This window comes from Sorex araneus, chromosome 10 (assembly GCF_027595985.1).
Source record: "Sorex araneus isolate mSorAra2 chromosome 10, mSorAra2.pri, whole genome shotgun sequence".
Taxonomy (NCBI): domain Eukaryota; kingdom Metazoa; phylum Chordata; class Mammalia; order Eulipotyphla; family Soricidae; genus Sorex; species Sorex araneus.
Genome location: NC_073311.1, coordinates 19,389,122 through 19,402,314, shown reverse-complemented (window position 1 = coordinate 19,402,314; position 13,193 = coordinate 19,389,122). Strand labels below are relative to the sequence as shown.

At 41.0% G+C, this 13,193-nt stretch overlaps 1 protein-coding gene across 1 annotated transcript in view; it reads left to right on the top strand.

The window, feature by feature from the left end:
* The window catches only part of E2F7 (E2F transcription factor 7), a 42,299-nt gene extending 41,832 nt beyond the window's left edge, over positions 1–467 (top strand). Inside the window, exon 13 of the mRNA XM_004602817.2 lies at positions 37–467. Within this exon, the coding sequence (XP_004602874.2) occupies positions 37–207 (171 nt within the window). The 3' untranslated portion in view covers positions 208–467. The remainder of the gene's footprint in view (positions 1–36) is intronic.
* The last annotated feature ends 12,726 nt before the right edge of the window (positions 468–13,193 follow it).

Genomic DNA, 13,193 nt, shown 5'->3' with positions numbered 1-13,193 from the left:
TATCTGTTTACCCTTTTTGGTGTTTTTTTTTTTAAGTCTCCAGCCCCAGTGACCCCGAAAAGCATCCGCGGCACACATCGCGAGACATTTTTCAAAACACCCGGTGGCCACGGAGAGCCCGTCCTTAAGAGAAGAGAGAGGAGCCAGAAGCGAAACAGCAGCTCGGCCCAGAGGAGGCTGGAAATCCCCAGCAACGGCCCGGACTAGCCCGTCACCGGCTGCCCGGGCCGCTCTGGATCTCCGGAAACATCTTCACAATGCTGCAGAGACAGCAGTATGCAAAAAGTCCGGTCTTCAGCACATGTTTTCCTTTCTCTTCCATCCACCGACCCACTGCTTCTAATGCTACTTCCCATCCTCGTGAATCATCTGTTTTCCTGAAAGTAATTGTTGTGAATTATGCATTTAATCCCAGGTAGAGGCCAGACTCTGGACCAGGTGTCACGGTGAATGCAACCAACTGGAATCCTCATTTTGCGGCCAGTTGGCCTCCGGCGGCTGGAGACCTGTGGCTTTTCTAAAGGCGGGGGCGGGAGGGGCCTGTCTAGCACTTAACTGGGGTGAGCGAGCGTTCTTCACCACGCACCCTGCGCTGGGGCGAGAGCCACATCCTTTTGGTAGTTCCAGAAAGCGACTGCTTCCTTCAGCTTCCTCGGGAAGCCGACTTCAGTTGTGAATCCTATGGTATTATTTATTTTTATTCCTGGAGTGGGAGTTAGTGCAAAAGGTTTACAGCTACAGCAAAACACGTTTTTCAGGGTAAGACTACTTGAATGTTGATAACTTTTCTTTTCCCCTATAATTTACCCTGCACTTACTTTACAACCTAGTAATAATGTGGATAAATGTATATACATGACAAATGTCAAGACCAAAATAACTGTGAATGATAAACCTTCCTATCAGGGACTTACGCGGGCCCTGCTGGGCCACGAGGACAAAGAGGAACTCAGCAGCCTTGGCACTGCTGCAGCTCTAGCCCCTGGGAACCAGGAGGCTCGGGAGAGCTCAGCTTCCTTCACTACATGCCCCAGTGGTCTTTTGTTTTGTTTTGTTTTTAATTTAACATAGAGTAGCAGGTTTGGGTGCCTTGTGACAGTTGCTGTTCATTGAATAAATCAGGATGGTAGAAAGGAATTCTCTGGAGACTTGGAACCTAGATGGGACCTCTGGGTAGAATTCTGAAGAGGAATGATAAAGGACAGTAGGTCCTTTGGGGGGGGGTAGGGTTCGGGAGGAGGCATTGATTTTCATGTTTGGAGAGGGTAGAGGAAACGATGCATTATGTTCAGTATCTGAGGAGATTCAAATGAGAGTTCCATGGCTCTTCTAAAAAAATAACCATAGATGGATGCGGTGGCCACGGTTCCAGCATGAGTGCAATTCTGGAAATCATTATGCAATATCCCTTCACTCACCCACATTACTTTAGCGTTTCATTAAGTAGCCAAACTACATCTTTGTATTCCTAGTATTTACGTCACTCTTTTCTTCAGAGTAAATGTCTTCCTCCCACCCTTCTTTCTCTCTTCTTTTCTTTATTCCTCTCCTCCTTTTTAAAACATCTTACGTTTGGAATCTTGGTGTGGGGATTTTATTTTTGGACCCAATAAAATATTATATGAAAGAATAAAAATATTAATATAAGAGACTCTGGGAGTCCGAGTAATGTAGCTTTATATTAACTCCAGGATAATATTAGCCTTATTACCCCCATATGATTTTTGAAAACTTGTGGTATGTAGCTAGATTCAATAAACTTGCTACTTTATAAAATTTTTATCAACACTAAGCTTTTAAAGTTTACAAGAGCGCATTTTCCCCTTTTTTGTTGTCTTCTCTCAAATGAAACATAAAATAATGGTATTTTTTTATGTTTCTAATCATCATTATGACACTATAGTACTTGCCCTAGTTAATATGCTGGTTCTAATATGAGGACAAATTAAAAGAGCCATTTTTCAAGTAGACTGCAGGAACCACAACATAGAGATCTATTAAAGTACATGAGATTTAAATATCTCATGTACTCTTTCACAAAATATTTTCATCAGGCAAGTTTACATTTGAAAGCATAAACTAATTTTCCCCGTAATGCTTTTGCATGTTTATCACCTTAATATTTTTCCCATTCATTTTTAAATTCTGGTTGTGATGGGACCACATGAACCTCAATTTTTTTAGGGTTTTCAGGAAGTGACCCCCTATATGAGGATAAGATGTCCCTACAACTCTCTGGAGCAATAGAAGATGAGATTTGTATTTGTACTCATTCCTTTATCTGACTTTCTGGCATGTGAAAATGGAATAATGCTGGGTGGTTTCTGTCGGGAAAATCATCTGTAGTGATCATGAGGCTGCTGGGCTAGACTTGGACATCTGGGTATTGAAGAAGTGGGACAATCTTAGTCTATTGTATGGCCTAGTTATTGAAACTGATCAGGTCAGTGATCCTGCTAGGGAAAGGCAGCTCTGAGTTGGCACTGAGGTGCTGGCCTCCACCGTCCAGGGTTTGTGAAACCCTTTCTTTCTGGTACAAGAGCTGGGGGGATGACTTTTATACTTGAATCTACCTACCGAGTTTACATTTCTCAGTTCCTTTTTTTAAGGTGCTATTTCTGTATTTTTTTTTGTTTTTGTGTAAAGCTGCTTTCTGCTTATCTTATTGCACTGCTAGTGTTATGTAGGTATTAAGTTTATTGCTGCTTACTGCTTTCGTTTTCGTATGATTTAGTCCTCCCTTGTTTTCTCATGCCTGTTACCTGTATAGCTCTCTACTTGTGACTTTCCCACGTATAAGCTGGTTTTGTTTTCTTTTAGGAAAATATTAAACTTTATAAAATAGCAATAAAAATTAATTCTTTTAATAAATGCAGTTGGGTGTTTGTTGTTGGGCATCTCTCTCTGATATTTTCAGTAGAACAATGAGCAGTGGCAGCCTACCCTGCAAGGCTGTCGCAGACCTAAGGTAGATCTCTTTGCTAAGGCCTTTGGGCGGTTTCTAAATGTCAAGACATATTGCATCAAAATTACATGGAATCAGGAGCCGCTGAGGTCCAACTTTTAATTTCTGAGTCAGAATCTCAAATTTGGAACTTCTTGATAATTCTTATGATTTACCCGGGGTGGGGGGGAAATCATAGGTGAATGCAGAAGTTCTAAATATCTGCAAGGTTAAATGTTTCTCAGTCTAGCAAACATCGTTCAAAGCCAGATTCTGTTGCTTCAAACAACAGAATTTGGGACTGGGGGGGTCCCCCCACAAAAGGTACCAGTTTCCAGTCCTCGCAGTATTCTTCAACTGAATGAACTATTTGGTGCTTTGGCCTGATGACAGAGGCTGCTCAGGCCTGGTGGTGCTGGGATCACCAGAACTTCACTGAGTTTAGGGGGAGCCTTAACCTTTCTTTTTACATGAAGTTCCAAAACAGGTTAATATGATTTTTCCCTAGCTCTTTATAGCTCCAGAGTTAATACATTATTTTCAGTCTCCCCTGATAAATGTGAGTTGTTAAGGAATACGCCAGCTCAGAATCCCAATAGCTTGTTCAGTGCTTGGTACGAAATATAAGTCCCGGACACGTTTCTTATTTCAAGACTTAAGATAATAGCTCACTTCCACACATGCAGCAGTGTTAGGATTTTATTCTTCACATAATGTCATTTTTACTTAATATGAGAGTCTTGCTAGATTGGTAAACTACATGGAACAAGCAGATAGTCATTCTTGAGAGCAATTGTTTTGTTTAAGGCTGGACAAAGGGTGGGGGAGGGTGACTTACTTGCCCTTGTTTGAAAATAGGTGATTTCTCAGACTACTAAAAATAACAAACTATAGCATCACTTTAAGTCACAAAAGTGATTACAGCTTGTTATGCAGAATGAACGCTTGGCCCTTGTACAGCTGGGGCTCACTTTAGTTACGTGGGAAGGAAGAGAAGGCCAAGGTCCCTTGTGTGTTCCCTGTGGAGAAGTTCTTCAGTGTGCTGGCCTACATTCTAGGCCCAGCTTGGTCAGAGGAGGAGGTGGGAGGGGTATTAGGCTTCTCACTGTTGGGTCTCACAGACGTCTGAGCTGATGGATGTGAACAGTCCTCTGGGCATCCACTTGGAAGCATTTACCTGAACCTGTGATGAAGTCCTACGTTTCTCAAAGCTGCTCAGTTCTGGTTTTCCTGCCACCTATTGCACACATTCAGGCAGGCTTTAGAATAGTCCTATGCTTGGCACTATCAGCCAATGGGTACCAGTCGACTCTGGTACCCATTGCCCTGATCTTTGGCCATAACCCCCAGGCTGTTCACAACCACCTTCTTTTCTTCTGCTGCCCAAAGGACAGCTGCCCAGACAACCAGATACCAGGACACAGCTCCAATTGCAGGCCCAAGCTGAGAGGCCTGCAGACTGTAATACCCTTCTCCTTGGGGTCTCGAGCTCGGCAGAGATGAAGAATCAGCATGATTTAAGAAGTCTCCGCATAATCCATTTCTAGATCCATTTGCTCTAGGCCTTATGGGTAAAGACTTTCTGTTTGTGTAAAAGCTTTGAAAAATACCTTTATCAGTTCTTCAGACGCCACATTAGGAGCTGCATGTCAGCTCACCATTTAACTTCCCGTTACAATAGTTATAAATTACCACTGTCTAAGATTTGCAATTTTCTAGAGAATTAGTGAGGCACTTGATAAATTCAACTTGACAAAAGCAATTTTTCATAGCTATTCATTTGTTTTTAGTATTAAAGCGCCAAAATTGATTTCATTTTGGTTTGATTCCATGTGCTTTTGTGAACAGAAAATGCTTCTGAAATTAAAAAAAAAGAAAATACACCTAAGGTTAAATAGTGCTGTTCTTTTGGTTAGTTTTCTCATCCAAATCCTTCTTGTTATGAACCCATGAGTTGTCAGTTTGATTCGCTCTTCTCTATAAGCACCAGCCTTTCCCCAAAAAGGCCCCGAAGAACTCAAGAGTTTTAAAAATACTGAGTGAAAAAAGAGGACACAGGGAAGTGGAGACATATCCCCTGCTCATGGGTCAGGAGGACTAACACTGTCAAAATGGCAATATTGCCCAAAGCAATATACAGATTCAATGCACTCCCTATAAAGATACCCTGACATTTTAAGAAAAAACATAAAACACTTGAAATTAATATGGGATAATAAACCCTTACTTTCTTGGGAAGAAGATGGGAACATCACCTTCCTCAGCTTCAAACTGTACTACAAAGCAGTAGTAATTAAAACAGCATGGTATTGGAATAAAAACAGACCCCCAGACCAATGGAATAGAGTTGAATATTCTGACACAGACCCTCAAATATATAACCACTTAATCTTTGATAAAGGAGCAGAAGTGTGAGGTGGAACAAGGAAAGCCTCTTCAATAAGCTGTGCAAAGAAAACTGGGTTGCTACATGCAAAGAAATGAACTCACATCTCTTTCTAATGCCAAGCACAAAAGTCAAATCAAAATGGATTAAAGACCTCAATATCACACCTGAATCCATAATGTACATGGAAGAAAACAACAAAACCTTCCATGACATTGAAGTTTAAGGAATCTTCAAAGATGAAACACTGCTGATCAAGCAAGTGAAAGCAAAGATTAACAAATGGGATTACATTAAGCTAAGAAGCTTCTGGACTTCTAAAGAAATAGTGACTAAGGCAGCCCACACAATGGGAAAAAAATATTTACCTAATAATCATCAGATAATGGGTTAACATCCAAGATATATATGTTACTGGTAGAACTTTAAAGAAAAAAATATCGAAGCCCATCAAAAACTGGGGAGGAGGAATAAACAGAAAATTCCTCAAAGAAGAAATTCAGATGACCAAAGGGCACGTGAAAAAATGCTCTACATCACTAATCAACAGGGAGATGCAAATTGAAGCAACAATTAAGATACCATCTCACACCACAGACACTGGCACACATCAAAAAGAACAAGAACAGTGTTGGTGCAGATATGGGGGAGAAAGGGACTTTCATTCATTGTTGGTGGGAATGCAGACTGTTCCCAGCCTTTTTGGGAAATAATTAGGGCATTCCTCAAAGAATTATAAATGGAGTTTCCATATTCCCTGGGGTATATGGGAATATACCCCAGGGGCACAAAACCACAGCAGAAAAACCTTCTGCACTTTTTTTTTTCTTTTTTGTTTTTTGGGTCACACCTGGCGAGGCACAGGGGTTACTCCTGGCTCTGCACTCAGGAATTACCCCTGGCAGTGCTTAGGGGACCATATGGGGTCCTGGGAATCGAACCCGGGTCGGCCGCGTGCAAGGAAACGCCCTACCCGCTGTGCTATTGCTCCAGCCTCACTTTCTGCATTTCTACGTTCGTTGTAGGTCTATTGACAATAGCCAGAATCTGGAAACAATCCAAGTTCCCGAGAACAGATGACTGGCTAAAAAAACTATGGAACAGCTAAACAATGGAATACTATGCAGCTGTTAGGAAAAATGAAGTCATGAATTTCACTTATAAACGGATGAGCATGGAGTGTATCATGCAAGTGAAATGAGTCATAATGATTACACTTATTTGTGGACATATAAAAACAATATGCCTAATACCTAAGGACAGTAGATACAAGGGCCAGGAGGATTGATCCATGGTTGGAAGCCTGCCTCAAATGATGGGGGAGGAGTTGGTTGGAATACAGAAGGTAACTCTATGGCAATGATATTTGGCAATGATCACTGGATAAGAACTGTGTGCTGAAAGTAGGTAAAGGAACAAGCATGATAATCTCACAGTATATGGCAAACCATAATGTACAAAAGGGAAGAGGGAAGGACGAATGGACAGAGAGAGAGAGAGAGAGTGTGTGTAAGAGAAAAGAAAAGTGCCTGCCATAGAGGCTGGGGGTGGGAGGTGGCAGGAAGGAAACTGGGGACGTTGGTAGTGGGAAATGTACACTGATGGAGGGATGGACGATGGAACATTGTATGACTGAAACTTGACTATGAACAGCTTTGTCACTGTGTATTTAATTTAAAAATAAATTTTAAGAGGCTGGAGCAATAGCACAGCGGGTAGGGCATTCACCTTGCATGTGGCCGACCCTGGTTCTAATCCCAGCATCCCATATGGTCCCCTGAGCACCGCCAGGAGTAATTCCTGAGCACAGAGCCAGGAGAAACCCCTGTGCATCGCTGGGTGTGACCCAAAAAGCAAAAAAAAAAAAAATTTTTTTTAAGTACTGAGCCAAATAAAAGTGGGGAATCATGACATAATAAAATTAATTTTTTTCTATAGGTTGTTTCACAAATAAATTTATTAAAGGACAACTAGTATATATATATTTTAAAAACTGGTCTGATAGGCCATATTTTTTTTGTGAGAATCTTAGAAGATTACAGTTCAGTAAAAGTTACTTTAAGAGACAATGATGTGGTGGGAAGGTACAAAGGTGATGAGATTGGGGTTTGAATATTAAGTGTAATCAAATATTGTGAACTACTTTATAAAAACAAAATTTTAAAAAAGAGAGAGAATTCTGGCTGGGGAGAAAGCTCAAAGAGTACATGGTTTGCAATGCAGGAGACCTTGGTTACTCCCCAGCACTGCATGGTCCCCAAGCACCATCATGTGCAGCCCCGAAGCACTGAACTGGGGGTATCCCATGAGTAACAAAACAAATAAAACAACTAATCCACCAGACATCCCTGTAAAACTTTGTGCTCACTCAAAGAGTAAAAGGACCAACAATAGCTTCTCGTAGTCAGATGATCTAAATTTGTGTTCACAAAGCCTGCTACACACTGCACCTAATAAAAAATTGGCAGAGTACTGGAGAGATAGCACACAGGTTAAGTCACTCGCCTACAGCTGTGACCACTGAGACCCTGGTTTGAATCCCAGGACAGCATATGGTCCTCTGAGCATCACTGGTGTGCCCCCTGCCAAACAAGTATGTGTGTATGTGTGTGTGTATATATATATATATATATATATATATATATATATATATTGCTTTTTAAGTTACACACCACGATTTAAAAAGTTACTCAGAATTGAGTATCGGGATTATAATTTTCCAACACCACTCCCACCACCAGTGTCAACTTCCTTACACCAGTCACCCCCTTTCCCTTCCCACCCTACAGTCTGTGTCCTTGGCAGGCACGTTTTTAAGACTGTAGTTTGAATCTCCTGCTTCCCAGTTTTGTTGATGTTAATTCCATGGTGGAAAGAATATTGACGATGAGTTACCATTAATATTTTTTTAAGTCAGGAGGATGTTTTAAAATGCAGTTGTTAAACTGAATACATAAAAGTTAATCAATGTGGCGAGGGGGGGAGGGATATGTTGGCTTTTAACTCTGATTTTAGTTTTAAAAAAATGGCTCCTACATTGTCAGCAATGTTGATAAATGAATTGTGGCAGTCTTTGCTTTTAAATTTGCAGGGTAAAGCCCATGTGGCATTTTTCTATTTCTTTTAGCATGAATTTATAACCCAGGAACTTACCTTAGAAATTGTTTATTGATCTATACTATTTATTTCCACTCCCCTCTAAATGTTCTCTTTATCACAGCTCTGGGGACTACATTTCCCAGAGCACCCTGCTCTGAGGATCCGGTTGGGATTGTAAAATGATATACTCACGCAGGATGTTTACAAGAGAGAAAGAAATCTGAAGTTGTTACACCGCTTACAGCAGGAGCAACTCATGCAGCGTCTAGAGCAGACAGGTTTGTAGGATCCTTACTTCATACTACAATCTAGTCCAGAACTACGTACTCATTGCAATACTGGTGTGCTTTTAGACTGTTTCCTCCAATCATCACAAGGAAACAGCGGCTTTTCTTGGAACAGCATAACATCCTCTAAACATTTTATTTTTAAAAAAGCATTTTATTTAGAGGCTTTTAGGAAGATGGGGGGGAGAAGGACAAAATGAGGGCTTCCCCAAAGGCAGAGAACCTTGGATGGGCTTTAGGACTGTCTTTTATATGGCTATCTTCTTGGGTTGCCTTAGTCGGGGACGTTCTGGAGTCATCTCTGGGGTGAACCACAAGGTTAATCAGACTAAGGGAGGGGGCGAAGTTTCCCCAGGATTTTCCTTCAGGCCCTGTCTGTAGGGAGGAGTCCAGCCTCCCCAGGGTTCGCTGCTTAAGGTCTTTTTTTTTCTCCCGCTTTCTTGGGTCACACTCGGTGATGCACAGGGATTACTGCTGACTCTGCACTCAGGAATCACTCCTGGCGACGCTCAGGGGACTGTATGGGATGCTGGGGATTGAACCCGGGTCGGCCGAGTGCAAGGCAAATATGCCCTACTCGCTGTGCTATCACTCTGGTCCCTGGAGGTCTTAACCAGAGCTTGCTTTTGGAATCCACGAGGTAGGGTCAGCCTTAGGCCTAGTGCCTTTACTTCACTGTCGTGGGGTCCTTTCTGGTCGGTCTATCGGCCCACCTACATCCTACTGACCCTCCCTCCCCCACAGGGCCACAGCATCTAAGTGGCCACAGTTCCACTTAGAATGGACGAAACTCCACTACCGAGCCAGTAAGCTCTAATCAATCTCCCAAGTGCCCCCGGACGGCGCCTCGGCCGTCACGGGCTGAGAATTCCTTCTAAACATTTTAAAACAATGCCCTGGATTCCACTCTCAATCCAGAAAATTTGTAACCCCTTACTTCTCTGTATTAAACCTGTATTGAACCTTCTTGCTGGAGCTTAAACCTGTATTACATATTACATCTATGCAAGAGATATCTGGTGTCTCCAAGTTTCTGCACTACACTGGCCATTCTCATCTTCCACAAATCCCTCCCTCCCTCCTAGCCTCTCTGTCGATCTCTGTCCGTCACTTTGTGCTTTGGGTTCACATTCCTCTTATTAACGCATGCATCCATACGCCTCTCTGAGGTGACATTTATCGTGGTCTAAACTGTCCTTCTCTCACCCAGTTCTTTTTTTCTTGTTATCTCATAACCAATTATTTCCATTATTTACCAAAGTCCAGTCCAAATAACCATCCCTCAGGAAGAATGAATTTTTTTTCCACCACAAAGTGAGATCCAAGAATTAAGTTTTTCAAATACTAGCATCGTGCTTACTGGTATGTACACAAGTGGTTAACCAACAAATGAGAATCACGAGAGTTCCCCTGAAGTTACCGACTGTGGTTTCATATGCAGTGGCAACATGAATATAGTCAGCACAGCAAGTGAGCACGGCTTCTTACCAGAATCAAGTGCTCACTGGTTCTTGCCATGCCCAAATTAAGCATAGCCTTACTCTACTAGTCACATCAGTTATTTAATAATTCAAATATTTATCATCACTGTGTAAAGTAGTGTTGGAGTTAAGGTGCTTTCCACCCCCTTTTTCTCTTTAATAATGATAGATGATGTTAAAGAGTTCTACTTCCAAAAGACCTTGAAAATTACCTTATTTGCCCTTTTATTTATAGGAAGAAATAGAAGCAAGGGGATTAAGTCATGTGCCCTGGATTATACAACAACTTCACCACAGAACCGAGACTAGAAGGAAAGACTTTGATAGCCCAGTCCAACATACTTATTCCTATTCCCCACCTCTTAGCAAGCTAAAGACAAATCTTGAAGGAGCCAACCATACAAGCCTGTTCAACTTTCAGGATTATGAAGGCTAACAATGACAAACTCAGGTGTGTGGAAAGTTGTCCTTTTGTTATGTGGGCAGCGAACACAGTACTCTCTTTGCAAAATAATGTGGAACTAAGAAAGTGGTCAAGCAAACTGAAACTGTACAAAGCAATCTTAATACTGGACCTTATTCTAGGAAAATGTCCATGACATTTCAGAGATAAATTGGGAGAGGATATTGGGGTAAAGTGGGTGACTACTGGCTTATGTAAAGGCAGGTGCATAACAGCAATTACTCTATACTCTTTTAATTTTTTCATTTTTGGGGGGTCACACTCAGCAGTACTCAGGACTTACTTCTGACTCTGCTCTAAGGGATGACTCCTGGTATAGATCAAATCAGGGTTGGCCATGTGCAAAGCAAGTGACCTATCCACATCTATAGCACTCTGGCCTTCATTCTACATTCTTTAACTTATATAAATACTGGAAGTTTTCTTACTGTAGACTATATATATTTTTAAATTATTAAACTCAATTTGTGGAGCATGTAATTTAAAAAATTACAAACTGACCATTTTTTTTCAAAAGAAATATAAGAATATAAGAATAGTTTGAAGAGTGCTAAACTTATTAGACAAATTACAGCAAGAAGTGATCATACTTTCAGGTTTAAGGTTTTTTAAATTCTCGTTTCTAAGTTTAAATCCGTATCCAAATTTTCTCATTTGTACTTAAAATTCCATAAAATACCTCCAAAGGTTTGTTCAATGTCACATTTCTGCAGCATTACTTTCTCTGGGGTATCTTTACCTTTATTATTACAATTTCTTTCTTCACAAAAAGGCAATTAAAATGGAGTTTCTTTGAGTTCCTTTAGCTAAAGAGTTGGAGTCTCTCAGATAGAAACAGTCAACATTGCCACTATCAGCTATTTCTTGTCAACTACACTTACCGACTATATGTTTAATTCAAATTTCAATTATCAACTATATGTTTAATTCAAATACTTATCAACTATATGTTTAATTCAAATTTCGATTCCAGGATGGTCATTTTGCTTCTTTGTGCCACTTCAATTTTTTCTGGTCTCTTTTGAACATCCACTTTGTAAAGGTCTCTGCCTCTTTATCACTGAGAAACACAGAGACAATAGAACTACATGCTTTAATAGCCACATAAACATCAGACTTGAAAGAAGACATGTGACCTGTCACACGTGATTTGCCACAATGAAATCTGTTATCTACATGCTAAACTGTGGTTGAAATAGAGACCTTGGCATTTCAGGCAATTACTGCTAGTCTATCATATCATAGTTACTGAAATTTAAATTATGTTATTGAAAATGGGGATTACTTAACCTGAATCATGGCACCTGACATGTTTGCATATCAGCACTGTGCAAAACAAGAATTATTTGTATATAGTCTATGATTGGAAGAGAATTCTAATTTAAAACTCTGTTTCCTTGTGGCAGAAATTTATCTTATCCTACTTAGAATAATATTAACCAATTATTCAGAATATTCAGTCAATTCAGCCTCCCTTTTTATGATACATACTTCTTACTGCTCTAGAAGCATCACTTTTGATGGCACGTATTTAAAAACACAATTTAAACAAATTTAAGCAACAAGCGAGCCTGTTGGCTTATATCACTAAAAGCACAGAGATAATACATCTTCTGCTCATTTTCAGAAATGAGCTATTCCTATTCCTTTGACCCTGCCTTCCTCTGTATGTCATTTTTATCTGTCGGCTGCAGCAAGTACAATTTCACACAAGCCAAGCTCAATAGAAGAGAAACAGCAATTCTTTGGACGCTCTTCCAGAACATTGTCTGAGTTCCCCAGAAAATCTCTCATTTGTATTAGCTCAAATTATGTTCATTTCTCGATGAATACTGACAGAAGATATGGAATCACCTTTATTCTATTTTTGATCTGACCTTGGAACTGAGGCACAATAGCTCTGTACAGCAGGAGGTGACTTTTGAACAAAATGTGGATTCTGTTACGACAGAAAGAAGAGGACATAGACGCTGGTTGGTTAGCAATGGCAGCTCCATTACAGCCTCACCCTCTCCTGGCAGCCGCCTGGCACCGGGGCAGGAGGATGACTAGCAATCAGCCCTGACCTCTTCAGATTGTCACCCGCTGAGATGCTCATGACCCCCTCTGTACTTTGTTCCCTGTTATCCCTTCTGACATCCACTGCTTGGACATCTTGAGACACCCAGCACCCCACTCGCCCCCCAGAACTCCCCTGCTGGGCCTCCCTCTTCCAACCAGATGGCACTTCTTGTTCTGCTAGTTTTCAGTCCACATTCACCACGTCGCTTGCGGCCCCTAGAAATCAGCTGATTTTCTAGGAGAATGATCTTCCAACTACTTTCTGCACCCAGGAAAGTCTCTTGAGAGAGACTTTGGTGCTCTCTCTGCCAAGAAGATGCTCTGGGGGAAGACTGGGTCACAAGTCTCATTTCCTGTTCACTGGCCCCTTTGGTGCCACCATTTACATGAAACTTCAAATTAATGTGAAAAAGAAATCAGCTTTTGTTAAATCCCATGAGACTGAACTAGAAAAGTGTTTCAAGCAGATTTG